The following is a 25,725-nucleotide window of genomic DNA, read 5'->3' on the forward strand; positions in this document are numbered from 1 at the left end:
TTTCAAGTATCACAGCACTGCACATCCTCTGGCAAGGGAAAAACTCAAAACCCCATTTGGCGAAGGAAACCTTGAGAAGGGACCACAGGTGGCGGGATCCCCCCTTCCGGGATGACCGGGCTGCAATGGACGCCAAGTGGGCAATATTTCTCACACGCCAGTAATACTGCGTGATACAATGTTCGCTGAAAGAGCACAAGAGTCCATTTGATGACATGAAGCACCACAGGTAGGATAGATACCTTGGGGAATGTGATTCTTTCTCGGGACTTGGGTCAGTCGGTCGACCGATGCAGAATCCTCCACCACAAGGCTTCTGGAGAAGTGACCGGGCACGGATCTCATTCTGGTCGGTCGGTGCAGAATCCATATAGAAAAGTATCCTCTGCATGTGTTCGATTCTTCCCTCAACCAGCACCCCCGATGCTCATCTTATCAACCAGCCCTGCAGGGGGCTGATAATAATGCGAACAATTTGAATCTGGTGTTTTGGTTGAGGGGACACACATAAAACACGCAGGATCGATGTTTGACACCTGTGCCCTTTTGCATCTGCTTTTTCTCGGGAACGTGATTGAAGCAGGTGACTGGCTTCCGTTCCAGTCGGCCGTTGATTGGTTCTCTCTTTTCACTTTGTTCCGCCTGTTCCGTTTTCCGAATGGTTATTTTCTTTTATAATTCATTATTCTGATTTTGAATTTTGTAACTATAGTTTTTCGTTCCTCTTTTATTTGTTGACGGGATCATCAAGCGGGTTTAGTGATCGTATCAATGAACTACTTGTATTTTTGTTTTCGTTTCATTTTCGTCTGAAAAAAATGGTCACGAAATGAATGACACACATTTTAGTCAACGAAATTAACACCGATACGCACCACAAGCTTTTAGTACAGACAGCAGTTTAAATAGTTAGTTTTTTTTAACTGCTGGCAGACTTGTTTCCCACTCCATACGGGTAGGTGGCGGTAATGCACTCAAATTTTCTTGCCAACCGCAATAAAACCTAGAAGAAGAAGGCAGACGGGCAAGAGGAGTGGGCGCTGCAGTTGAAAGCGTTTTCCCTTGCAATGCTGCAATGAGAACGGATCGTTTACTCGTAAGAGTGCGTATCAAAGTAAAGGTCACTTAACAGAAACAATTTATGTAGCTATGTCGAGGGAGCAACCATTGAGCAGGTTTAACCTGTAGCGGACGCAGCACTCCAGACACGTCGCTAAAGGGGCAAAAGGTAAGCGCGTTGCAACTATTTGCATCCCCTAAATGCTCTTTTTACGGTTTCATTTGAAAATTCCGCACGCTGTCAGGTTGTACGTGGGGGACGGGGTGGCTTCTGTACACGTGAACCATTTCGGGGTTGTCAGCTCTTTGATTTGACTGCTTTGGTCAGGTGAAATTATGGCGGACGACCCACAGAGAAACTTTCGCTCTGCTTATTATGAGAAAGTTGGCTTTCGAGGAGTGGAAGAGAAGAAGTCCTTGGAAATCCTGCTGAAGGACAACCCCCTGGGTAAGTGTCACTTCATGTCATACGATTCAGCACTGGGTGTCTGACCCACCTCTTGCGGTTAGTAGAATGCAACTAGTCAAAATCAAGAAAGTGTCTTTTTATCGTCTAACCCGACAGAATTATGCAGTTCGGGGTGTTTACGGAAACTGTGTGACTCTTTGACAGATCTTGAGAAGCTGAGCACCTTCAGTCAACGTTTTCCCCTTCCGTCCATGTACAGAGTCCACGTGTGGAAGGTTTTGTTAGGTAAAACCCATTTATACCGTAGATTGCACTCGAGCTTTATTTCAATAAGACGTAGAAGGAACTACTTTGCGATTATTGTGTTTATATTGGAAAAATATGTTGTCAAGGAATGGACATTGTCAGGCTCAGCACTCAAGATTTCAACATTGCTCTTGTAATGCTATCTGGTACTGTGGTTGGCCAATTTTTTTTAGGTGTGTTACAGCCACATTGTTGGGGAGCTTGCGGCATCCGCACGTTCAAGCTCTTGTGTTGGGGCCTCCTAACCCTCTTCCCTTGGGAAAATCCAAAATTCACATCCTGGCTAGCATCAAGCTTTGCCCAGCAACACAGATTCGGATTAGGTCCTCCTCGTAGTCGATGGCCAAATGACTTGCAGTCCTTCTTCATAGACGTCCCCCACACTGACTATCTTTCTTCATGACACATCCCGATTGATGCTTACCTGTTCTTCAGGCATCCTGCCGCCTCACAGCGATTCTCATAGCCTGGTTGGAAGCTACAGAAAGGAGCAGTACCAAGACATCATGGAGGCGCTGGAGATGATGAGATTCATCAAGTCCTCCACCCCTTCCACCCACGTCTACTTGCGTATGTTTCAGCTGGAGAGCCACATGCTCCCGCGCTGCTCTGAAATCTCACCGCCGGTAAGATGGCGCTTTTGTCGAGTGACTAATCGCAGCCCCCCCCCCCCCCCCCCCCCCGTGTGTGCGTTTTTCGACGGGTAGGCATGGAAGAAATTCCGGCTATCAAACCACTGTAACGACAAACAGATACCCGTCGATGGCGGCGTTGCATCACTTGTGATTTGGGATCAGCGCTGCTTTTGAGTAGAAGACAAAAATGAGGCGGTGAATCAGAAAGAGGGCGGGTTTACCCGCGTTTGGCTAAGTGATGCTAACGTTAACCGACTGCTAACGTTAACCGACTGCCCCACATTGAGCAGGAGGATTTGTTTTCTCTCTGGCTGGAAATAAAATCACCTGACAGCAAACGAGTCTTCGCCCGGTCCACGTCGATGCTCTTGTGTTCAAAGCATTCCATCCTGTGATTAAAAAGAAACAAAATATCAATATGTATGTATTCCATATGTGTTTTTTACACAAAGTGTGAATCTGGTTTTCAGGATCAAGAGAATGAGGACTTCCTGTCCATCAGTCAGGCCATGGAGGAGATAGTCGAGGATTCCGTCGACTGCTACTGGCTCATTAAGAGTTTTATCAGTCAGTTCCACACCAAATTTGGAGACTCTGTTCCGCATCTTGTAAGTGACGCTGCATTTACACAGCAGCTCGCCCACTTTATTGATTTATTGCCCGAATTAGGTTCACTTCTAATTTAATGACAGGCCACTAAATATGGTCAACCTTTGAGCCACTTCAGAGCACGAATTCAGAATTTGGCCACATGAAGCATGCAATGTAAATCCAGCCCAAGTTCCCACGTGTGTCCATTCGTACCCACGTGAATCGGGAAGGCAGTCTTTCCGGTGGGGCCGCGGATTGGTTTTCAACCGGTTGTCGTCGTGTCCCGTATCTTTTCCGGTGTAGCCGAAGAGCCTGGAGCACTTCCTGAGTCAGGAGGAGCCGGGCCTGCTCAGCCATTTGAAGAACAGCGGCGCTTTGGCACAACTTCCGTACCATCTCTGGTTCAGGCGCTGCTTTGCTGGCGTCCTGCCCGAGTCGAGCTTGCAGAGGTGAGCCCATAATCCAAAATTTTAAAAGAAAAAAAAAAAATCTTCCATGTTCATATTGCAACGATGATACGAGAACACGATATCGCTCACGAATGAACGTGTTTTCAAGAGTGTGGGACAAGGTGATCAGCGGCTCCTGTAAGATCCTGGTGTTTGTTGCCCTGGAGATCCTGCTCAGCTACAAGATTATGTTGCTGGGCATCAGTCGACCGGAGGGCATCGTCAAGTTCCTGTGCAACGTGAGTCCGCAAGTGTGCCGAGTGCCGAAATGAACATTTTGCTTCCTCACCTCTCCTCGTTTCCCTTTGCAGATACCGCAGGAGAACACTGATGCCATCGTCACCAAAGCGATCGATCTATGGCACAAATATTGTGGCACCCCGATACATGCCATGTAGATGACCACGAATCACGTGAAAGGACGGCGAGAGGAGCAGCCATGATGTTCAGTTGGAAGAAAAAGGGAAAAAAAATCATCAAGCAGGCAAAATCAAATGTCTTTCTTTGAAGAAAAGCGCACACGTCAGAGAAGACTCACCGGAATAGTCACATGCAGTTTGTTCTGCTTCACAAAAACAAAACATTGGAAAAGTCACTTTCTTTGTGACTGTACATAAGCAGCTTGGCAACGCACCCGCACAATCTCACCCGTGCCCTTCCGTACAAGCGCAGAGCAATCGTCACCGTCGTGGCCGATTGGAAAATTGGCTTGAAACGATAGCAAGTAGCGTGAGCATTAATATGGGGAGACTTTTTTTTGCAACCGGGGACGGGAGATTGCACCATGATGGCGCAGGACTGCTCACAATAAGCAGCGACGCTAAAATGCTCATTGAATTGTGATCATATGAAGACGCTGCCGATGCAAGAGTCACGGACCCAACGGCGTGCTGATTTTGTTTGCCATTGATATTTTACGGAAGTGCAAAATCATTGTGAGGTGTTTTCCTCACAATGTCTCCGACTTCTGTACGGAATGTAAAGCGTGCGGAAGCAAAGCGTCGTCCTGCCTGTAAACTCCGGCGCGGGCAGGCAGAGCGGACCACAAGGTTACCGAGCTTGTCAACGTCCGCAGTCGTGCGCTGCATCCAAACTCAATTGCTTCGGTTAAAATCGGTCAACGGGAAGCGGTACGCGCTTCTGAATGCAAAACCTAGAAACAGATGAACAAATAAAAAGGAATCGGTGATTATTCCACTGTTGGCGTGTGAATTTGAAGAAGACGGATTTATTTATTTTTTTGGTTTTGGGTGCAGTACCAAGCGTTGGGCGAGTCCTGAACTCACCTGGAAGCAATGAAAATGGCCCCCGCAAACGGCAAACGCGGACAATAGATAACAGAATGTCTCCGCCCCCCTCCCCCTGTATGTTGTATTAAAGTCTCATTGCACGCAATCCTTCATTTCATTCTGCTTGAATATGGAACATGATGATTGTACCCTGTCACAATTCTCGACATAGTGCAAGTTTCGCACCGAGAGTAGAATTGTTGCTGGCTGCAAAAGAAAACGGGACATTGCTGGATGGACGTCAACGTGTTCTTCAGTATAAATAAAACATGACAAATCAGTCTCAAACTGGATTCGGTTCTCCGCATCAAGTCCGATTCGTTTTTTCCAGTCTTGATCAAATTCATCAAAATTGGCACAGATTTGACTTGACAAAAGTGCAAAGTTGGTTGATAAAAAAAAAATATCTGAGTCGGTCTGAAACCAGGTTCAAAGTAACGTGGGGGGAGGGGGGTGGCGTCTGGTTTGAGATGGCAGGAGAGGAGTTCTGTGCCGCAGAAAGCCGCTTGGCCGCTGCTCACATGTGCAGGAAAAGCAAACTGGGCCAGCTTGCCTTTAGGGCCTGTGAAACCTGCAGGAGAAATGTCATCGTTCAACTACGTTTCCACGAGTAATGCGTACAAAAAAAGCCTGGTTAGACTACGGCACAGTCAAAGTAAAACAGGTGGTGAACGTCACCGGTTAGCATCAATACGTCACACAGTTCCTCATTTGTTTACTTCCATTTCTTTTTTTTTTTTTGCAGAACAAAAAAAAAAAGCCAAAATGATCTCGAGCACTCCGACAAAATGTAACGTGCTCTTGTTTAAGATAAGAAAACCTTTATTAGTCTCGCAATGGAGAAATTCCCGATTCACAGCCGCAAAGTTATGAAAGGAAGAAGTAGAACAACAAAATATAGGAGCTGCTGGAAAGGCAGCCACTCACGCGGCGCCATTTTGAAGTCAAAATAACAAAAATAACCCTGAAAGATAATGACTTGTGGTTTTAAAATAGCGACTCAAGTATTACATGGCCGCTTCATTAACATTCTCTTGCCATTTTGACGGTGGCAAAGTTAGCCGCGGTCCTTTTTGTGTGTTAGCTTTAACGTTGAGTTAACAGCCGGTTGAACCTTTTTAGCATTTCAAGTTTTCAACGATAAGATAACGGTGCAGTCAAAGGAAATGGTCAGTGAAATATACTTGATTTTATTTTATTTTTTAAATGTAAACCCAAGGTTTGAACAACCGGGCACTGATATTTTAAAGCTCATACCTTCCATTAAAAAAAAAAAAAAAACATAGCATCCTACCATTGACCTCTAGTGGTTGTTTTTGTTTTTCATAAGCAGGCTACCTCCAACCTTCTCAGAGTTCATAAAAAGGCGACATAAGAGTGAGGTATGTTTTTTTTTTTGGGGGGGGGGGGGGGTGTTCCGATACCTGGTGAGGTGGCGACTGGACTCGTGCACATCCATCTCTGTGCTTTTGAACTCGTTCAGCTCTTTCCTTATGGCAGCCTGAAGGACAAAGAGACGAATAAAGTGTGGCTCTGGACGGAACGGGCCACATGGAATTGGAGTGGCGGTGGCTCTGCAGGAACCTTGTCAGCAGCCGTGAGTCTCGTCCAGGGCTTATCTGCTCTCCTGTCGTAGTCCTGAGCCTCGGCGACTTCCACGTAGTCGCTGAAGCGAATGAGGATCTTGGCTTCTCTCAGCTCTTCCACCGTCGGCCTCTGGCTGAGCTACAAACGCACATTTTTGAAACAACTTCCTCCAGCAGTCACGATGAGCCATGCAAAGTGGATGGATGTTAAAATTGTCTTAAAAAAAAATAAAAGTCTGTAGATTGTTAATTTAGGTTTGACGTTTGAACCTTTTTTTTCTTCCCCACGGAACATTTCATCTTGAAATGACCACGGTTCACCATGATCAGGAATGTCTGCATCTTGTGTTCAACGTTGGAACACAATTCTGTCGAGGTGTATAATTAATTATTTGCTTAAAAAAAAAAAACATCCTGATTGGGTTTCATTTGTGCGTTTGAATTCATGAAATATTCAGACTGACTTCTTAAAAAGAACAAAATGGATGGCCGAATTGCAATACGTTGTGCCGTTACCTGAAGTGGGATTCCAAATCACCATGGCAACCGTGTTTCCCTTAAAAGTATCATGCACGCAGTCGTCTGTCTTACTTTTTTGGATAAATGTCTCTTGATCTCCCTCTTCTGCTCCTCCAGATCGTTTCGAGCTAAAGGAGAAAAAAAAGAAGAAGATGGCGACGCATCGCATAGCTGCTTTTTGTCTTTCGTGGTCTGTTTTTAGCATGCAAAGTTACATACGTTTCAGGATATTCCGCTGTTCCAGTTCCTCGGCAGTTGGCCGTTGACTCAACCGTCTAGGGGTGGGGGGGGGTTTCTTTGAGTTATATTTCCATGATATGGGGAGTTATTTAAGAAGCAAGAAATTCTGTTTGTAGTACGGTCAGCAATGCAGAATTCCAATTTTGACCTGATTGAACATGACGCGTTCATGACGTTAGTTTAGCTGCGTGCTTAAAAATGCGCTTGAAATGGACACTTGCAGTAGCATGTCAAAAAGATGCTCCGAAATATCATTGCCTAAGTCTTCAGATGCTGAAATTGCATCGCAGCCCATATTGTGCTATACTTCTTAAATCGATTGCTGAATTTATTTGGAACTACCGGTACCAAAAAAAAAAAAGCATTTGAGCGGGGGCGGTTGAGTACGAGTGCCGGGAGGATCCCCACCGTGTGAGTTTGGTTGCCGTTTGCTGTCGCGACTCAAATCTCTCCTGGTCGGACTGCAGTGGCAGAATGTTCTTCTCCTCCAGCTCCCTCTTTGATGGACGGTTACCGATTTTAATGGCTAAAGAGTCCTTTCGTAGCACCTTCAGGGCCAGTGTGCCTGCATCCACAAGAACAAGAACTTCAACATGCGGACACTATCACGTGCTGACCTAACATAGAAGACCTCATAAGGTGTGTGACTGGAGCCTTTAATATCCTCATAGCAATAAAGAATCTCTGAGATGATGTATTATCTTCAAGATAAGACGAATGCATGCACACACACACACACACACCAGCATGTTTTTTAATTGGAAAAAAAAACATGCTGATGGGCAGCGCTAGGATGTTCATCTCGTCTTTTTGAAAAAACCCGTGAGCCACCGAAGGCGCAAAACATGAAGCGCAAAGTGGCGAGGGAGGACTGTATTATTACTTGTGTAAATGAGTCAAGTCAACAGTATTTATAGAGCACTTTCAAACAGCCATCGCTGCATACAAAGTGCTGTACATGGAGCAATTTAACATGCACAATATGAGGATATGACAAAAAATGAGGATAAATTGGTGGACCCCTAGCAACCCAGAGGCAAACCACCTACTTGTAAATAATTCTTCATCATCATCATCCTCCTCCTCTTCCTCATCCACTTCTTCTTCGCCCTCTTCCAATTCCTCCTCCTCTTCTTCATCATCATCATCATCATCCCGATACATAACGGGCAGGTCCTCGTAGTTCGTCTCATTGGGGAGATTCTCCTTGTCGTCGCATTCCATCATCATGGTGGGAACGGCGCGCATCACAGAACTGCGCTCGGTGGGAAAGGGCACAGAGGTCAGGAGTGATTGCTCACGCTTGCATTACACGGCACGGCGCTTTGTGTGGGCAGCTAATGCGGTGTTGGTTTTATCGATCGATAGGCCTCCAAATGTCAAAGTAAACAAAACAAAAAAAACAAAAAACAAATGTGGAATGCAATTACCGGTACTTTCCACAGACAAATCCGACCCCCCCCCCCCCCAACAACTACCCTCATAAACCGCAACAGGTCCGAGAGTGTCAAAGCGATCCTCAGACAGTCAGCCAGCGTCATATCGATCGATTTGAAGTCGCAAAATAGGCTTCGACTTCTTTAGCCTCATCAACGAAAGACATACAATAAACACCACAGATGTTGGATGACCAATTTTGTTTGTTGTCCGCCGCCGCCCCCTACCTCTTTGTTTCCCCTTCTCATTTCAGCAAAACTTTCAACTAACCAAACCAGCTTTCGCAAACCCGCCTCTGGCTTTGCCCGTCATAGACACAGCACTGACCCGCGGATCAAAGGGGGCGATGGTGAATCCACATTGTCCGGCATTTCTAATCCGTTTGGATGCTGACCTCTCAAACCTCTGCATGGTAAGGGCCAGCGTCTTGTTCAGCTCCTCGATGATTCTGCTGGGCGGGTGAAGCGGAACGGCGAGTGTTCCGTACTGCAGCGAGTGCCCGCCCGCGGGAGCGTGGCCGGCGGGGGCGGAGCACTTCTGGAAGGCCAGCGGAGGCGACAAGGGTTCGGTGCTCCCTGCGGGTACGCAGATCATGAGCTTCTTCGGAGGTAGAGGAGGAGATAACTTCCCCGACATGCACGGCAACTTTACCGGGGTGCCATCTGGAAATCGATGAAAGAAACGGGTGAGCTTGCAAAGGCCCGACCTCAGTGAGGAATCATCACGCAGGCAAATGTACCTGTACTGTGGTTTGCGATCCTGGTCAAGGGTTTGGGCGGTAGCGCAGGAGGTTGCTTGTGTAACGTGGGAGGTCTGTGCAATGTTGATTCCGTATCGCCGCCGCCCGGATACGCCGAAGGCTTTTTTGGGGGCGGGGCCTGGTTCAGTTTTTGGGTGTGGTCCTGTTGACTTGCACTCTCAGCGGGGATCTCAAACTCAAGTGAACCTGAAGATAAAGCGAGAGAAGTGAAGCGGGGGTCTCTGGTTTCGAAGTTGGACTGCGAGTTTGCATGCTCTCCTTGCGCTCTTCGTGTCGGGCGTGACCGATATGTTTTGAAAGACTGTTGTCAATCCTGACGTATGGCAGGAACCGATTGATCGGCCCATTCATTTCAAAACTATCTCGACGTCCTGCTGGACACGTACATCTTGGACCGGCGGCAGATCAAGTCGGCGGCGTTCAGTAGAAAATGGACGGAAAGCTCCGGATGGTCTGTTGCCTACCTCCACTTGCAGCTGCTCCTTCCATTGGCTCGGCACCTTCGGATTGTGACGAGCCGCACGCGAGCACCGGAGAGCGGCCGTTTCGCAGCTTCTCGTCCTCGCGAAGCGGCGACGAACCGTCTACACAAGCATAGCACAAGAGCATGGTCGAATGACTAAGCCGGATGGGGATTTGGATTCATTTAAGAGACAGAAAAGGAAAAGTTGAGGCCGGACTGCATCTCGTCGTCTTTTCAAGCCTGTTTCTCGAGAGCTGCCCGTTTTCCATGTCTCCCTCCCTGCGGCAGCACAGCTGATGTTCATGATCGGAAAGATACCGATCCCGATCATTTGAACTTGGAGCAGGGACACATTTAAAACATCCGGGAAAGCGCCCCTCCGCGAACAGGATTGGGGTCGGGTCGCGGAGGCAACAGCTTTAGCAGGGAAGCCCAGATTTCCCTCTCCCCAGCCACTTCTTTCAGCTCTTCCCAGAAGACCCCAGGGCAATCGATCCCAGGCCAGCCGGGAGACATGCGTGTTCTGCCGGCGGGACGTGCCCGGAACACATCACCGGGGAGGCGTCCAGGACGCATCCTAATCAGATGCCCGAGCCACCTCATCTGGGTCCTCTTGATGTGGAGGAGAAGTGGCTCGACTCTGAGCCCCTCCCGGATGACTGAGCTTCTCATCTCATCTCGAGGGGAGAGCCCGGACACCCTGCGGAGGAAAGCCATTTCGGCCCCTTCTACCCGGGATCTCGTTTTTTTTTTCCCGTCACAACCCGCAGCTCGTGCCCGGAGGCGAGCATAGGAACGGTAAACCGAGAGCTCCGCTTTTTTGGCTCAGCCCTTTCTTCAGCACGACAGACCGATACAAAGTCCTGCCAAAGAAATGGCGTGAGTGAATCACTGTTGTTACCACCGATGGGAGGAGCCCAGAGGCAAGCCCATGAACATTATTCTCGGATTTAACGAGCCATTTAAAAGCCTGGATGCAAATAAAATAAATGGATGAAACCATTACAGAAGATTGATTGACTTCAATCATTCATTGCCCATGGATTAAGTATCATCGCTTGTGCACCGACCGAAAAAGGCTGCCCAATTCTGGACAAGGGCGGAAGGGTTTGCACTCACCTTTGTCAAGAACTTCCTTCAGGACGCCTTTCTTGATCAGCTCTTCTCTGCTCTGCCTTGTAGACATTTTTCTCTCCAGCACTGCGAGATAAAGTGTCAGAAACCAGGCTAGTCACATTTATCAGGGTGTGTTGAACACGAGACTTGACTTCTTCCTGGAATTACTGAAGACAAATATTCCATTTCCATTCCATATATAGCGAAGCCCTGTTCATCGCCGTTGATATGTTCCAGACACACCCGCAGTCGGCGAAAAGACGCCAGATGGAGAGCCCGTATTAAATAAAATGCGACTTGACTTGACCGCGTGTGACTTCTAATTTGAGATCTGTGCCAAGCATGTTAAATGACACTTGCTCAAGCGTGGCGAGATCTATCGTCCCGCTGCGCTCTCCGTTTGATGCATTTGTTCGAGTGCTGCGTGTATGCCGTTAAAGCGCATGGCGTCTTGATCCATCAACACATTTGACGGAAGCGTTTTCACTCCTCACCGGCAGAAGTTTGCTTGAACTTTTCACTCTTCTTCTTCCTCCATTTCCAGGGTTTAAAGAGGCGCCCCAGGGTGGCAAATTTACTCCGCCGCCTTATTGGAGGCGTGTGCGTGCCGGGTACCAGTGAATCCGAGCGCATGGCCGCCAGCCTTTGGACTTCTTCAGCTGCAACACAAATTGTAAACAATTGTCAACATTGACGGAAAGGCGTGACCCTCCTCACCGAGGCTAGTTTCGCAATGCCTGCCGTTTAAAGAGCTAGCGCGAGGATGCATATGATCCGACGGATCTTGCCAGCCGCGTCCCAAGTGTGCATTCGCGACATCAGCGTCGCACAGTGTCAATTGCTGTCAACACAAAAAGGGGGCTACCGTGGACAGTGTTCAACTTCTTTCTCATCGAACTGACCGATCCCCCGATTGTGACGGGGAGTAAGTAAGGAGGACTGGAGAATTGGGGCTACAGTTTTGGCCACATCAAAGCACGCGAAGTGTGGCTCGAGGATTTATGTCGTGTTGAGCCACGATGGCGAAGAGTTTTCGCGACCCGCTGCCAACCCCGCTCGTGACAAAACAAATGTTGGTTCACCAGCTCAGCGGCCGCCGTCAACAACGGCATTCAACCCCCCACCTTGACATTCTCTGACCCACTTCCCCTCCCAGCCCACACTGGTCCACCGAGTTTTGTAGTCGGCCAGTGTAGCACCCCGATGCGACTGTCGGTGGCCAAACAAACCTTCGCCTGGAAAAACAAAACGGCAGATTCATGTGAAACCGACCCGGTTTGTAAACAACTCTGTTATCGCGGCTTGAATGAGCAGTGCTTCAATGCATCTATCTCCTTGCGAGGTGGGAACGCCATCGAGGTCTCCTCTCCCTGGTCGTCCCGCATCCTGGGGTGTGAGAACAGCGGCGTCCGTGTGTCCAATGTCTCTGACTCACATTGCAGGGCCGCGATCTTTCAATTTTAGCTCATACGGATTATCTCACAAATGTCCTTGCTAACCTCACCAATCAAGGAAATACTCTGTGCGTGTGTGTGTGTGTGTGCAAAAACGTGACTGTGAATGCCCTTCATATATGCACATGCGCTAGCATTAAAATAACGGTGAGTTACAATCCACAAAGCTTTTTCCTGAGTGGGAATGTCCTACATACAGCATACAACAGGGCAATTCAATGAGATATGTGTTACACTTGCACATTAAAGTGGGAGGAAAAAGCCAAGAAAGAGTACTAACGGAATTAAAACAATACAAGAGTGAATTCCCACCCCAACGAGTGATTTTGAGGGAGAGCCTTTTGCACAGTTCTGACTCCTGACCTGGTCATAAAATACTTTGTCACCATCCTGTGCAAAACACGTATGCCCATTTTTGTCACTGGAAAAAACCCCCCCAATGTTCCATTCATGGGGTATCCACCTTTCCCACAGGACTGTGCCCCGCTTTAGCTAAAAAACAGGGGCAGCACTTTTCAACTGTCCTCCTTCAACCAGCTTGGCAACCTAAAATAAAGCATCGCCTACTGGGGGGGGGGGGGGGGGGGGGGGCGCTACTGTGTTTCGCTTCGTATTGACCGTCGAGGGAAAATGGTTGAAAAGTGGAATCTACCAGACCACAGGTTGAAGATTGAAGATGACCGACTCGTTCCCCCTCCCCAATATTTCAGTCGAAAAAAACCAACAACTGTGCGGTATGTGTAAACCTCTGCCATCGACGTTTTATCGTCCACGCAGATCGAAGAAGAAAAGGCGGCGTGTCGCCACTGCACAGCGTGTGATTGGGATTTGTCTTTTTTTTTCTTTCCTGGGGTGGGGGGGGGGGGCGCAGTCATTATGTGGAGGATGATGCACGCCGATCCAGAGGAGAGGTTTTTTGTTGCAGCGCCACTGGACAGTGAGCAGCTTTGCATCGACGCCTTAGCCAAGCTCTTTTCCAACCAACGCGATGACGACGATGACTTTTTTTGCCGAATGGGAGGAAGAGCGAAGAGCTCATTTGCCGAATGCGTTTCGGAGAGCGAGCGACGCTTTCGCCGCGCGGCCTTTGTTGATTATCATCGTGACCATGGCAACAAAAGCAAACTGTCACCGTGACAAGCGCAGCAGCAAACCAGCACCATTTGACGTCGATGCCTCATATTTCTCCCCGCGGCATGATAGCATTTCGCCAAAGTGAAGCGTGCCCTTCGAAACCGGTTCGGCTTCCTTCGTTCGGGTAATTGCCTAAACGGGATTTACTCCCCGCTAAACATTGATTTGAAATAAAAGCATCCCATTTGGAGCGTTTTCCCGTGGGCATGAGTCACTGTGAGCTCGGTATCCTCCAACGTGCAGCCGAGCATCATGGGTACCGCCAGCGCAGCATCACGACACCCCGGAGTCACGCTGATGTCTCGGGGGGGCTGTAGGTCACTCATGATGACGCGCTTGACCATTTGTGTTGTCCCCATGAGGCAGCGGGTGTAAAACGAGATGAGATGCCGACTTTAGGCTCATCGCCCTTACCTGTCTCCAGGTGCAAAGAGATCCTCGCTTCATTGATGTAAGGCGTGTCACTCTTGGAACGAACCCTCCGGATCGGTCTGCGGTCTTCCAGCTCCTCCGCCGCCGCCATGTCCAGGGCCTGCCAGCCGGCCAACGTCCACAGGCGACCGGCGTGACGAGACTCGGCGCCGCCGCAGCCACTCGCGAGCGCTCACCCCGACAGACGGTGCAGCAGTGGGCGGGCTATTGTTAAGGCTGACGGCGAGGGGGAGGAGGAGGAGGGAAGGGGGGGGGGGGCATGCACGTCTGTGCTATTTGCCTGCAAAGTCGGACTGAGCTTCACACGCTCATCTTCAATGGAAAGTCAACATTGTCTGTGCGTTCAGGTGGTTGTCAGGTGGTGTGATGTCATTTCGGATGAAATTGGCTTTCGGACAATAATGTGGCTGCGCAAACTTTTTACATCCATGACCGGCATTATAATGCGGACGGCGTAGTCACCCCAAGTGATCATCAGACCCAGATTTTCTACGTCAAAAGTACAGTATTGCCTTTTATTGTAAGCTTAATAAAGAAAATCAATCCACTTTGGGTGTTTCTGTTTGAAAATCAAATAAGCAGTCGTTGATGTAAATATTAGGGCACCGTGTCCGTCCTACCACTACTGCCCAGATATTTCTTCGTTCTGAATTTGCAGTAATTTGACGTAACCACTTTGGAATTCACGGTTTACGGAGTAAAAAAAATGAAACGCTCTCCACACGCGCCCCACGATGACGCGCAGTAAGTGGTACGAGTGCTCCCTCTGCGGGTCTCTTTTTCCAGCGTTCCTCATGACCGTTATTTGTACAACATGCAATTCTTTTCTCTTTTTGCTCGATATTGAATATTGACAGTAACCGGAAATATCAACGAATATTTACAAATAAGAACAAAGTACGGGCGAAACAGACGGACACCCGGAAAAGGAGGAGTCCCGGTTCTGTTGACACACTTTGACAGGTAAGAGGAAGCTTGGTAGTCGGGCTTGGAAACGAACTTGGAAACTTTGGAAGTACGCATACACATCGTTGCGGTTCCATTCGGTAAAGGCCGCTAAGAACCCCCGGCTAATGTCAGAAACGGTTTGCCTATTTATACGAATCAAGCTACTAGCCTAGCTTCGAGTAATAGCATGGTTAACGTTCACCAATGTGCGACGAGTACGAGTTTTGAGTGACACTATCGGAATTGTACTATTTTTTTAAATCTAAGAACGTTTTACTTTTTCAGTGTGGTGATGTGGAACGTACTTTGACGTAATAAACAAAATGTATACTGTACCCCTGGACAATTCAATCGTTCAACTAAATCCTTGTAAACCTGGCACAGTTAACAAACCAGTTGGACTGTTTGTATGTTCAGTCCCGTAAACTCAGACGTCAATCCCTAATGAACTGTCTGGTGAGAGTCACAGCTGGCGCGCATTAGGTCCAAATTGTTTCCTAGTGTAAGTTGAGGGGTTCGTAGTTTTGAATGGATGGCTCTACGTTCGGAATGGGCAAAAGGGAGACATGGACCTTCTTCCGGTAACGAAAACACTTCCTGGTTCTCTTCAGCCAATCGGACGCAAGCAACATACTGTAATGCCCTTCAGTAGCGGAGAGAAGGATGCTCGCAGTCGCTGATACTATTCATCATTTTTTAATCAACAAAATAAGTAATAAACACACGCATTCCAAGGAGTTGCTGTTAGCCACAACTCGGGCCCATCCGCTCCTCACTCAGACTGACTACCGGAGCCAATATTCCCTCAACCTGGCTCCTCCCCTCCCTATGACGTCACACAAATACAATAAACTGATATTACACTACGAACGTTTTAACAATTATTAAAGAGAATATAATTTAGGTAACTATAACATAAAGGAATATAATGGTCAAATTAAAAATTAAAATAATAATTTAACATAAGCTTACACTAGCAAGAAAGCTGCAGTTGTTATATGGCAGTATTGACTTCAACTCAACTGCGATGCAAAAGGCATGAAGGCTCTGACTTCAAAGATAACAATGTAATTTATTCCTAGTCACTGAAACCTGATGGTCGTACCGCAGTTGACCTCCAGACGCCTAATCAACTTTTATACTCTCCTGAGGAAACGCTCGGACAGCCAAAATATGACCAGACCCAGTTCGGGTAAGAGCACAGGTGACAGGTTCGCATTGTCTTCATGTAAGAGAAGAAAATGATGAGTAATGATTGGCGCTGTGGGGATTGCCTTTTCTTGCACAGACCTGGCGGCATTTAGGGAAATCTTCTCCAAGGCCTCCAATATCGCCATCCTCACCGGAGCGGGTGTGAGTGCGGAGAGTGGAGTCCCTACCTTTAGAGGGGCGGGGGGCTACTGGAGAAAATGGCAAGCTCAGGTTTGCATCCACGTCCTTTCTTAGGGCAACTTGACTAAACCATTTAAAAAAAAAAAAAAAAAAGAGGGCGTCTATCAACCATCATGTTTGATAGTTGATAGTGAGACTCTTATGGAAGCATGAAAAACATGCACAGATGCGACCGGATGATCACGACAAATCAGGCTGCCTTGTGATACATGGCCACAGAGAAAAAAAATATTTAAGGGGGGTGTGGGGGGGATCGCAGCTGTATGATATAGCTATTACATATTGACATTAATTTTACCACTCATATGCCAATGAAAATGACATCTTTTCACACGACAAAGACCGAGTAGTTGTACTGTATTTTAGTTTTACGATGTAGCAGCTAACCTCTCTGGATGCATCCGACCGTCAGTTCTTGACGGCTTAGTGGAGAGCTGGAGCCCGAGTGACTTTGATGTCGAAATTCTTGGAGATGAATTTTGCCACTGTGCCCCCCCCCCCCCCCCGCCACCCCCTCTTTAGGATCTCGCCACGCCAGAGGCGTTCTCCCGAAACCCGTCCCGCGTCTGGGAGTTTTACCACTACCGTCGTGAGCTCATGCTTACGAAAACTCCGAACCCCGCTCACCTGGCCATCGCCGAGTGTGAGGAGCGTCTGGGCAGGCGGGGCCGCGGAGTCGCCGTCATCACTCAGAACATTGATGAACTTCACCGCCGCGCCGGATCCAAAAATATCCTCGAAATTCACGGTAAATCATCGCAACCGACCAATTGCCTTTGAAGACGAAATATGCAAGCGGAATTGCAGTCAGTCAATTGGTCGAGCTTAGTAGAATCAAGACGAACGAAGAAATCGGCTTGACTGAGGTTTCAGTCCCAGCGTTTTAGTTGACGCTTGAAAAGCAAATCGTCGGACATTTCTGCTTTGGCAGTTGTTTCGCTCTTAACCTGAAACAAAACAATCGACCGTTTTGTTTTCCACTCTGCGTATTTTTGTCTCTTTCTCTCTCCAGGGAGCCTGTTTAAAACACGCTGTACGAGTTGCGGTCACGAAGCCGCCAATCACAACAGCCCCATTTGTGCCGCTCTGGAGGGCAAAGGGTTAAGTGAAACGGCAACTTGACGGAGTTTGCTTTCGACTTTCACAAAAGCGTGTGTGTAGTCATGCAGTGTGCGGTACTTAACCACTCGTATCGAATCGCTTCTTCAGAGCTCCAGACCTGGAATCAAAAGATGCTCAGATCCCTGTCCAGGACCTCCCCAGGTAGGAAGCCTCGTCATCTGTTGTGCGCTGTGTGTGAGCGTCTGTTTTTTTTTTTTTTCCCAGGTGCGAACAAGCCGGGTGTTCGGGTCTTCTGAGACCAGCTGTGGTTTGGTTTGGAGAAGCTCTGGATTCGGAGATAATCATTCGAGCGGAGAAAGTGCTGGATAACTGTGACCTCTGCTTAGTGGTGAGTCTTTCTGTGCTGCAGCGCTCTGACGTTTCGGGATATGATCAACCGTCACTTCACGACTGAAAAGAGTTTCCGAAGAGAATTATAGCACACTATCGACCAACAAAAACCTTTGACCACACAGGTTGGCACTTCGTCTGTGGTGTATCCAGCAGCCATGTTTGCTCCTCAAGTGGCCGCAAGAGGCGTCCCCGTGGCTGAGTTCAACATGGAAGATACACCGGCCACAATGTGTTTCAAGTGGGGGTGGCGTTCTGCTTTTTCGCTCTCTGAAGGGTCGAAATCGTTTATTTATTTATTTGTTTTTCACTTTTCAGGTTTCACTTTCATGGCCCTTGTGGGACGACCTTGCCCGCTGCCTTAAGTCCCCATGCATCTGAAAAACAATGAAAACGACGCACGCCGAAGCAACTGCTCAAATTCTGGATGCTTATTCAAAAGAACACAACAATCAGAACTGATCATTTGCTCCAAGATGAGTGCTGAGGTTGTCAAGAATCTGAAGCCACCTTGCAGCAGATTTAAACATTCTCCAGTGCAAGTTCCTTAGTTGTTTTTTTTTTGTTTTTTTTTGGTGGGGGGCGTGTTACCCTTTGTAATCTTATATTTCCTCATTTAATCACACAAAGAATGCGAGCTAGCCATAAAAAAACATTTTGGGGCTTCATGTTTGTACAGATTTATGCAGAGGTCTCATCATATCACAGTGAGTCTCTTGCATTTTGAACGTGTGGCAGTAGGGGGCAGTGTTAACACGCTGCTTTTTGTTTCCATCCAGAAAGATGATGGACAGGTTGTATTTGCTCATTATAATACAGCATCTTGAGACAGCATGTGCACTGATGAAAACTGACAGTATTACAGTTTCAGAAGTGCTGTGTATAAAAATGTCAATTCGCATACCTGTATTAATAATAATAAAAATATACACCCACCTTTTCTTAATTTGAAGACTTCTCTACGTTTCCGTGCAGCGCACTCGCATTCTGCACTGCGGCGTTATTCGACATGCTTGATCTGCCGATTGCAGTTTCTGCTCGGCCCCTTTATCTTCGCTCTTTCTCGGGGCGTAGCTCTCGCATCACGGCTTCACTTTCACTCCCGACTGTACGCCGGCCGTATGCTTGCCACGATGAGATGTTATTGCCTCCATCGGCTGCTCATTAGAGAGGGGATGATGGTCCGCCGGTCCCCTCGTGACTCTGCGCCAAAAATAACAGCCAATTTCCCGCCCGCTCAGCCGTGATTTCATGCCAATCTGACTTGTGTTGCTCGGGCTTGTCAGTGCGAGACCGGAGTGGCACAACGGAAACGCAAAACGAGGGCCAATACCGAGACTAGTTCAGAGCGTGCGACGGAAAACGCTCGTGACTCACCGATCTTCGATGAGCAGGTTGTCATTTCTCAAGTTGTAATTTGAGGCACGTCAAGAACTGGATGGGAGGCCAGTCTCGGAATGTTGACGTCAAGGTGAAGAAGCGAGAGTTGCGGCAGGGCAACTTGTGGCCGCTTGGCCGTGGCGACCGGCCCGCAGCGCTCGAGCGACTTCCCAAATGACCTTTTGCCTCTCGGTCCGAGTGTGCCGCGTTTGCCCCACAACGGTGCTTTTTAACAAGCTCGGCAGGATCCGGCGCTGCGTAATCTGCAGCGGATCTAAAAAGTCTACACGGCCCTGTTGAAATGCCAGTTTCGTTGTCATATCCCCCCCCCCACCCCCCAAAAAAAAAAATCACACCAAGATGAAATCATTTCAAAACGTATTCCACGGCATTGGAATGACGGCCAACTTGCGCTCATTGGATCATGATTCATTTTCTCACAGGTTTTCGGTGCACTTTGGTAACATAAATGCAGATGTATTGTATGGTCCATTGAAACCCAGATTGAACTTTTTGGCCATCGTTCCCAAAGGACTCATCATAAAAAGAACATCATTCCTACACTTAAGCATGTGGCGGGAATTCTGATGTGTAGGGAATAGCAGTGAGCACAAAACCTGCGAGAAAACAAAAGTACATCAGCCTATTCGAACGCTTGGACTTCATTTTTGGTTCATCAGAGAAACTTTTGAAACGGTCGCACGCGTGGCTTGGTTGCCATTTCACGTGACTTTGAATGGGATTTATTAGCGGCGAACACAGGCACAATCGCCAATTCAAACACCATCATGTCTCTCTATTTCATTCTTTTTTCTTTTCTTTTTTTTTAACTTCCCTGTCGAAAAGCGTTACATTTTCAATTGGGTTCCACAGGTTATAGGTTACATTTTGTTTCACAAATTGTTTCTCAAAAGCTTTATCTCGGTATCAGTATAATCACAAAATGCTGTCATTTGAACGAGGGGTGTGTAGACTTTTTATCAACACTGTCGCTGGTCATGAGGCACACAGTGGGGTGTGTTCCTGCGTCAGAGTGTGTGTGTGTATATTTCAGTAAGTATCTTTCAATTATGACCAGCCAAACACAAAAGCCAAAGCCCCATCTCTCTGCGTAATCAGGGTGGAAAGACACACACACACACACACACATGCACACGCACACACGCTGGGCAGGGTTTAACAGAATTAAGATGACTGAAGCTGGTGCTCTTCCCAATCAGCCCAGATTAGGTTTTTGGAGTGAAAATCCTCCAGGGAAGCACTAATCCCTGACCGTAAGCAAAGCTTTCTCTTTCTGTATCGCTCTTGCCCGCACCCTCGCTTCCTCCATCGCTCTATTTATAGCCCCCGTTAAGCTTCTCTGCGTGCTCCTGTTTACATTTTCGAGCCCTTTAGATTTAATGGCCTTTTTTTTTTTCTCTTGAATCTCCGGTTGAGGAATTAAAAAACAGAAATGTCTGTCGGTCGGCGACATGCTGAAAACGGGCGGGGCGGGGGGGGGCGGGGGGCACAGTTTTGGGCGAGTTGACGAACGCTCGCCAGTCGGATGGAGTTCCAGAATTGAGGAGCGAGGGAGCCGTGAAGTGACAGCCGCTGTCAGAAATTGCCAGCCGACCCCGGGATGAGCGGAAGAAAAGAAACGCGGGGAGGAATTTCCTTCGGCCTTTCTCCACGGGCGACAAAGCGTCGGCATTTTCAGATCTCTGCCTATCAGGCGACCGAGCGGCTCTGTGATGTCTTTTCCCAAAGTTGCCGTTTGGGATTAGACTCCATTTGGCGGTACATTAACTACTCATCAGTTGTATGCGAGACTCTGGGCCGGAGACACACACACACACACACACGCACACACACACACACACACACACACACACACAGCCACAACGAAGGCAGACGGGCTTTTATTTTTTTACGCGAGCCGTCTTGTGACGCAAACGGGCTGATCGCGCTTCACAAAGCTCGACCGCGCGCATCCGTCACTTTGGTTTTCATGCGGGAAACCGGCGACGCCGTCAACCGGTAACCTGATTTCACGTGATGGAGAAGCCTCCTCCTCCGTCTACTTGACACTCGGACCAGGCTCGCTTCCACTTGCGCTTCCTGCCAAGCGTTAATAGCGTCATCAGATGTGAGGGCGACAGCCGCTCTCCCTCCGAGTCATTGGCCGCACGAATCGAGGCTGCAAAACTGCGACGTTATGACCTCTTTGGAGGGCCATTTGGGTTGGTTCAGTCTAAGCATTGGCGCTGTTGGGTCAAGACGTGATTACATTTTTGGGAGGATTTGAATCGCCATTCAAAACAAACAAAACGTGCTTTTTCCGAGTGTCGGCGAAGACGTGCCGAGCGCTCGGTGAGAATGACCGTTTGTCGCGATGTCCCCCAGCTTTCCTCACACTTTGTCTCGAGAGTTTCACCGACCCGCCGCTCGATGCGCCGGTTTGAGCGCGAAGTCGACCCCAGGCGGCTGGCAGCCAGAACTCCCTTGCTTCCGTCCCTCTGCCTTGCTCCTGCGCGGATCAGTCCGGCCGCCCGCTGCTGCTCCCTGATGTGGAAAGAATGAAATTCGTGAACCACGGTCACAGAACGGGCCGTACGAACAGATGTGTTGAGAGTCACGGCTCAGGTCAACCAAGAAAAAGTGACGCAGCAAATCCGGATTCCGCTAAAAGGGAATTGTGCAGTCCCCTCCAAAAGTATCGGGATGGCAAGGAAGGTCACTTGAAAGTCCGCCGCGGCTTGCAAAAGTGGTGCAGGCAATCAATAGCTCGTCAATTCCGCTGGGAATTGTTATCGTTACAATTTGCCATATGTTGACCTTTTAATGGTGCAGGGAGAATTAAAACCTCCTTTTTAATTGGACTAAAAGTCTTCCATTGCTTCTGGCGAAAAAAGGTGCTTGACAGGCAAATTTGGAAATCATCCGGAATGGCAGTTTTTCAGTGCGACGTTCATATCGTCGAGTAGTGAGCTCCACTTAACATTTCTCCCATCGGCACTGTCGACAAAAAATGATTATTCGTAATCATAAATCCACGGGCAATCTGGCTGGCTTTATTTTTAACTTCCAAAAGGCACCACCGTCGCCAAATTCAACTGTACATAGGAATTGTGTGCGCGCGCAATTTTCAGCTTCCCCTTTGACATCTCTTGCTTGAGGGAGATGAGAGGAGCTGACACACAGAATTAAAAATATCTCTGTCAATAACACTCCCTCACACACTGTAAATTGAGGTGCAGCCAAGAGTTTGAGGCCCTGTGAAAAATGGGGCCCCATCACTTCAGTGCCACAAATCGAACAAAATGTTTTCCATGGCACCCGTCAGTCACAGAAGTGTCACGTTCTGCGTGGTGGTAGTTGTAGGACCCCAAAAAGCAGGGAGGAGCAGGGTGGATTGACCAAAATGTATTTAACAAAAAAAAAATACACACAGCAGTACAATGAAAAAAAAAAAACACTAAGTAGAAGTACTCAAAAAAAAAAAAAAAAAAGCCTGGAAATCACATCAATTATCACTATCAAACCAAACTACAACAGGAAAGAAAACATGACAGGAGCACACGTTCTGCTCACATGCGCACAGCTCACAACGACCCAACAAAGACTGACAGAAACTCAGGGAAGGAAATACAAGCTAAGTGACGAGACAACGAGAAACACCGGGACAACACACAAAGGCTCGAGGGAGCTAATTGCTTACACACAAGGAACACTGAGAACGAGAACAGGTGGCGAAAAAATCGAAACCAAACCTAACCAGACCGAAACATAACAAGAAGCTTTGAATCATCATCAATTTTCTCCCCTTGCACACACACACACACACGTGCGCACGCTCACATGCTTCATCGCTGTCAGGTGTGTGAACGGGAAGGTGCGATGCCGCCTTCCCGGGTTTAATGGGGTGTCGGACTTGCACCGACATTTCCCAAGTCGATTCTAGTTTTTCAATATCAACTCCAGACGCACACGACAACACGTCCTCGAGCTGAGTACAGCTGCCATTTTGCACACCCTCCTCTAGCCACACGGCGATGGGGGTTTCGCACTGGTTGACTTGGGTGGGGGGGGGGCGCTGTGGCGGTGCAGTCACCTCCCGAATCTGTCAACCGCGCCAGCCTTACTTTCATGTCAGAGCCTCAATTTTAAGAAATGTCAGCGAGCACAGTGCAGGGGAGGGGGGGGGGGGGGGAAGCGGCATCACCGCGGGCAAGAAGGATACAAACACCTCACCTCCGCGCACCAGCTCAAAGCATCCGAGGGAGAGCCGGACAGAGAAGGAAAAAGCCAGTGAGCCATTGTGTTAGATCGGGAAACACCTCAGCGGCGTATCAGTCATCACGGCAAGTCTTACTGCCTGTGTTGCCATGGCGATAGGGGACTGTCAGGCATCCTGGAGGGAGGATGGTCCAAATATCTACGGATGTCACTTACTTCAGGAGACAGAAAAAAATGGCGGGTGGGGTGGGGTGGGGGCGGGCGGGAGATCAGCGTGGCTGGGTATGTGTGTTTGCACGTTCGCTGCCTATATCACAGCAAATTCTAAAAAGCGCTCTTCTTTCTGTGAGACGTAAATTCCTTATTGCTTAAGAAAGAAAAAAAGAGGCCGTTCAATGCCACTCGCAGTTGAAGTTTGCTGCCAAACAAGCCGAAAACACGTTGCGCGATGACTAAAAGCAAACTGCCTGAAGAAAGAGCACGCCTGCCTAATGCTAATTCCACTTAGCATCTCCGTTACGGTGCTTTTATCAACGGACCGAACACAAACGGTTGATCTGGCAATAGGAGAGTCCCGGCAGCCGTCTGTACCTGTGCGTCTTTTCACCGAAGGTGCGACTTGCTATCCCGTAAGAAGGACCACTCGACGAAACGATGTTGGATTTGATTGTCGTGCCTCTTCGTGTTGTGATTTGGTTCCTTCTGGCTAAACCTGAGGTGCGCAAACTACGGCCCGCGGGCCGAATCCGGCCCGCCAAAGGTTGGTCCACAATTAAGGTTCGATGTGAATGATTGCATTCATTTCAATTGGACTTGTAATGACAATGCGGCCCCCGAGCCAAAATGTTTGCCCACCCCTGGGCTAAACCATATTAGATGTTGAGCCCAAAGCAATTGGCTGCGAACATGTTGAATTTTAGCTTCGCATGGACTTTTTTTGTTGATGAGCCAGTCCATTGTCCTTCTCGGACACCTTAACACATAGGTGTCCAACTCGGGTCCTGGAGGGCCGCACGGCGCTACACCGTGCACCCGCTGGTGTTTTCCGAAATACGTGCAAAAATGCGTGAGTGCGGCAGTGGACGTCCAAGTGTTTCCGTAGCGCCTGAGCTACGTCATCCCTCCAATCAGCTCTGGCTCTCGCCCAGAGTGTCCCGTGAGGTCGACGTGACCGCGCTCCTTCCAATAGGAGGCATGCCGTTGGCATCCGAATCGGATGCAGCAGCCGCTCCGTCTGTTAGCATTAGTCCAAATCATTTGGCTGTCAATTATTTTTGGGCATCCTGATCAATATAAACCTGTACTGCGGAACCTCCAAATTCACATTCCCTTAAAAGCACGGCACACATTCACACATTGTACCTATGGTACAAGGTATCATGGACATCGTAGCGGGTGTTGAATATGCCCTTGAGGGACACCGATGAGAAAAGCAGATCGCCGCCTAAAAAGATTCAATGAAATCCACGTCTCTCTGTCCTGGCGATGGAGTAACATTCAGTCTACAGCAGCAATTCAGAACAGAAGTTATCTTGCAACACGAATTATAAATATATATACTGTATCTATAGAACCGAAAAAACAACAACAACAACAAAAGAAGAATTTGGTATACGTACAGATGCACGGTAGTAAAACACAATTCATATTTTAGTTTGTTTGGGCAATTCCACTTCCCAAGTGTTTGTTTGTTCCCACATGAAACCACGTGCGGGCTGCCATTCACACACTAAGAGGCAATGCGCACAATCCGCGCATAAAAGATGCAAATTTGGACAAAACCGCACGCCATCACACCTTTTCCCCTAGTTGGGAGGAATCTATTTTTAAACCTCACACCGATTGTTGTTGTTTTCAAAAAAGCTTACAGTGCTCGAACGCTGAAATAGCGTGTGTGTGTGTGTGGGGGGGGGGGGGGGGGTAAAAAAGACCAAATTCTCGCCATGCACGCTTGGTGCAGCCGCAGCTATTTTTAGCCGGGAACTACATCTCCTGCGACTGCAGACGCTGAGGGGAAATCACCCGCGATGCCTTGGAGCCGCCTTCACCCCAAATATGAGCCGCCGCATGCGCGAGAGCCTCTCGCAAGAGGAAAAGCGGCGTCTCCTGCACGACTAAGAAATGCTGCAGATGCGCGACGGAGAAAAAAAAAAAAAAACACCTCGTGATATTTTGGGCGTCGCGGCCAGTGGCGGGATGTTGTGATTGTCACCATTTTGCAAATCGAAGGTATAATCCCTGACGGTGGCAGTCACCAGCAACCCTTTCAGCCTCATGTGATCGCACTACATATGAGAGGGGGGAGGGGAGGGGGCGGGGGAAAGAGAGCAAGACAGAGAGAGATGTTCACTTTTCTGACTACACACCAAATATCGTCAACCGGTGGCCAGGGCGCGCACACCCCCTCCCTCACCAGCCCCCCCCCCCCCGCTCCCTTTTCCACACTTTCCACGGAC

General features: G+C 48.4%; 3 protein-coding genes and 1 long non-coding RNA gene across 7 annotated transcripts; 2 read left to right on the forward strand and 2 right to left on the reverse strand.

The window, feature by feature from the left end:
• The first annotated feature begins 1,023 nt into the window (after positions 1–1,023).
• tbc1d7 (TBC1 domain family, member 7) lies at positions 1,024–5,031 on the forward strand. Of its 2 annotated transcripts, XM_086116667.1 has the most exons (8): positions 1,024–1,228; positions 1,388–1,507; positions 1,673–1,753; positions 2,210–2,400; positions 2,880–3,017; positions 3,304–3,449; positions 3,559–3,688; positions 3,761–5,031. In XM_086116667.1, the coding sequence occupies exons 2-8, from the start codon at positions 1,396–1,398 to the stop codon at positions 3,845–3,847; spliced, it is 885 nt and encodes a 294-aa protein (XP_085972793.1). In that variant the 5' UTR covers positions 1,024–1,228; positions 1,388–1,395; the 3' UTR covers positions 3,848–5,031. The 2 variants fall into 2 exon arrangements, with proteins under 2 accessions (XP_085972793.1, XP_085972794.1); XM_086116668.1 differs by lacking the exon at positions 1,673–1,753.
• Positions 4,650–14,644, reverse strand: phactr1 (phosphatase and actin regulator 1). The gene is made up of 13 exons (XM_086116663.1): positions 13,862–14,644; positions 11,354–11,518; positions 10,863–10,943; positions 9,745–9,864; positions 9,260–9,466; positions 8,915–9,182; positions 8,133–8,338; positions 7,492–7,648; positions 7,063–7,118; positions 6,916–6,971; positions 6,323–6,463; positions 6,163–6,239; positions 4,650–5,309 (listed from the first exon to the last, which is right to left on the reverse strand). The coding sequence occupies exons 1-13, from the start codon at positions 13,968–13,970 to the stop codon at positions 5,294–5,296; spliced, it is 1,659 nt and encodes a 552-aa protein (XP_085972789.1). The 5' UTR covers positions 13,971–14,644; the 3' UTR covers positions 4,650–5,293.
• A 157-nt stretch (positions 14,645–14,801) lies between these two features.
• Positions 14,802–18,617, forward strand: LOC147203156 (NAD-dependent protein deacylase sirtuin-5A, mitochondrial-like). 2 transcript variants are annotated; one of them, XM_086116666.1, is made up of 9 exons: positions 14,802–14,842; positions 15,910–16,019; positions 16,116–16,249; positions 16,742–16,967; positions 17,232–17,319; positions 17,429–17,482; positions 17,546–17,669; positions 17,797–17,912; positions 17,990–18,617. In XM_086116666.1, exons 2-9 carry the CDS (start codon positions 15,923–15,925, stop codon positions 18,060–18,062), a joined length of 912 nt encoding a protein of 303 aa, XP_085972792.1. In that variant the 5' UTR covers positions 14,802–14,842; positions 15,910–15,922; the 3' UTR covers positions 18,063–18,617. The 2 variants fall into 2 exon arrangements, with proteins under 2 accessions (XP_085972792.1, XP_085972791.1); XM_086116665.1 differs by having other exon boundaries at positions 17,797–18,617.
• On the reverse strand, positions 15,508–25,636 carry LOC147203157 (uncharacterized). Of its 2 annotated transcripts, none has more exons than XR_015101482.1 (4): positions 23,285–25,636; positions 21,447–21,595; positions 18,608–18,874; positions 15,508–18,048 (listed from the first exon to the last, which is right to left on the reverse strand). It is a non-coding gene; the product is annotated as an uncharacterized LOC147203157 (long non-coding RNA). The 2 variants fall into 2 exon arrangements; XR_015101481.1 differs by having other exon boundaries at positions 21,472–21,595; positions 23,285–25,604.
• Positions 25,637–25,725: the final 89 nt, after the last annotated feature.

The sequence above is a fragment of the Hippocampus guttulatus genome, chromosome 7 (genome assembly GCF_054856545.1).
Source record: "Hippocampus guttulatus isolate MCC_2025c chromosome 7, RoL_Hgut_1.0, whole genome shotgun sequence".
NCBI lineage: Eukaryota > Metazoa > Chordata > Actinopteri > Syngnathiformes > Syngnathidae > Hippocampus > Hippocampus guttulatus.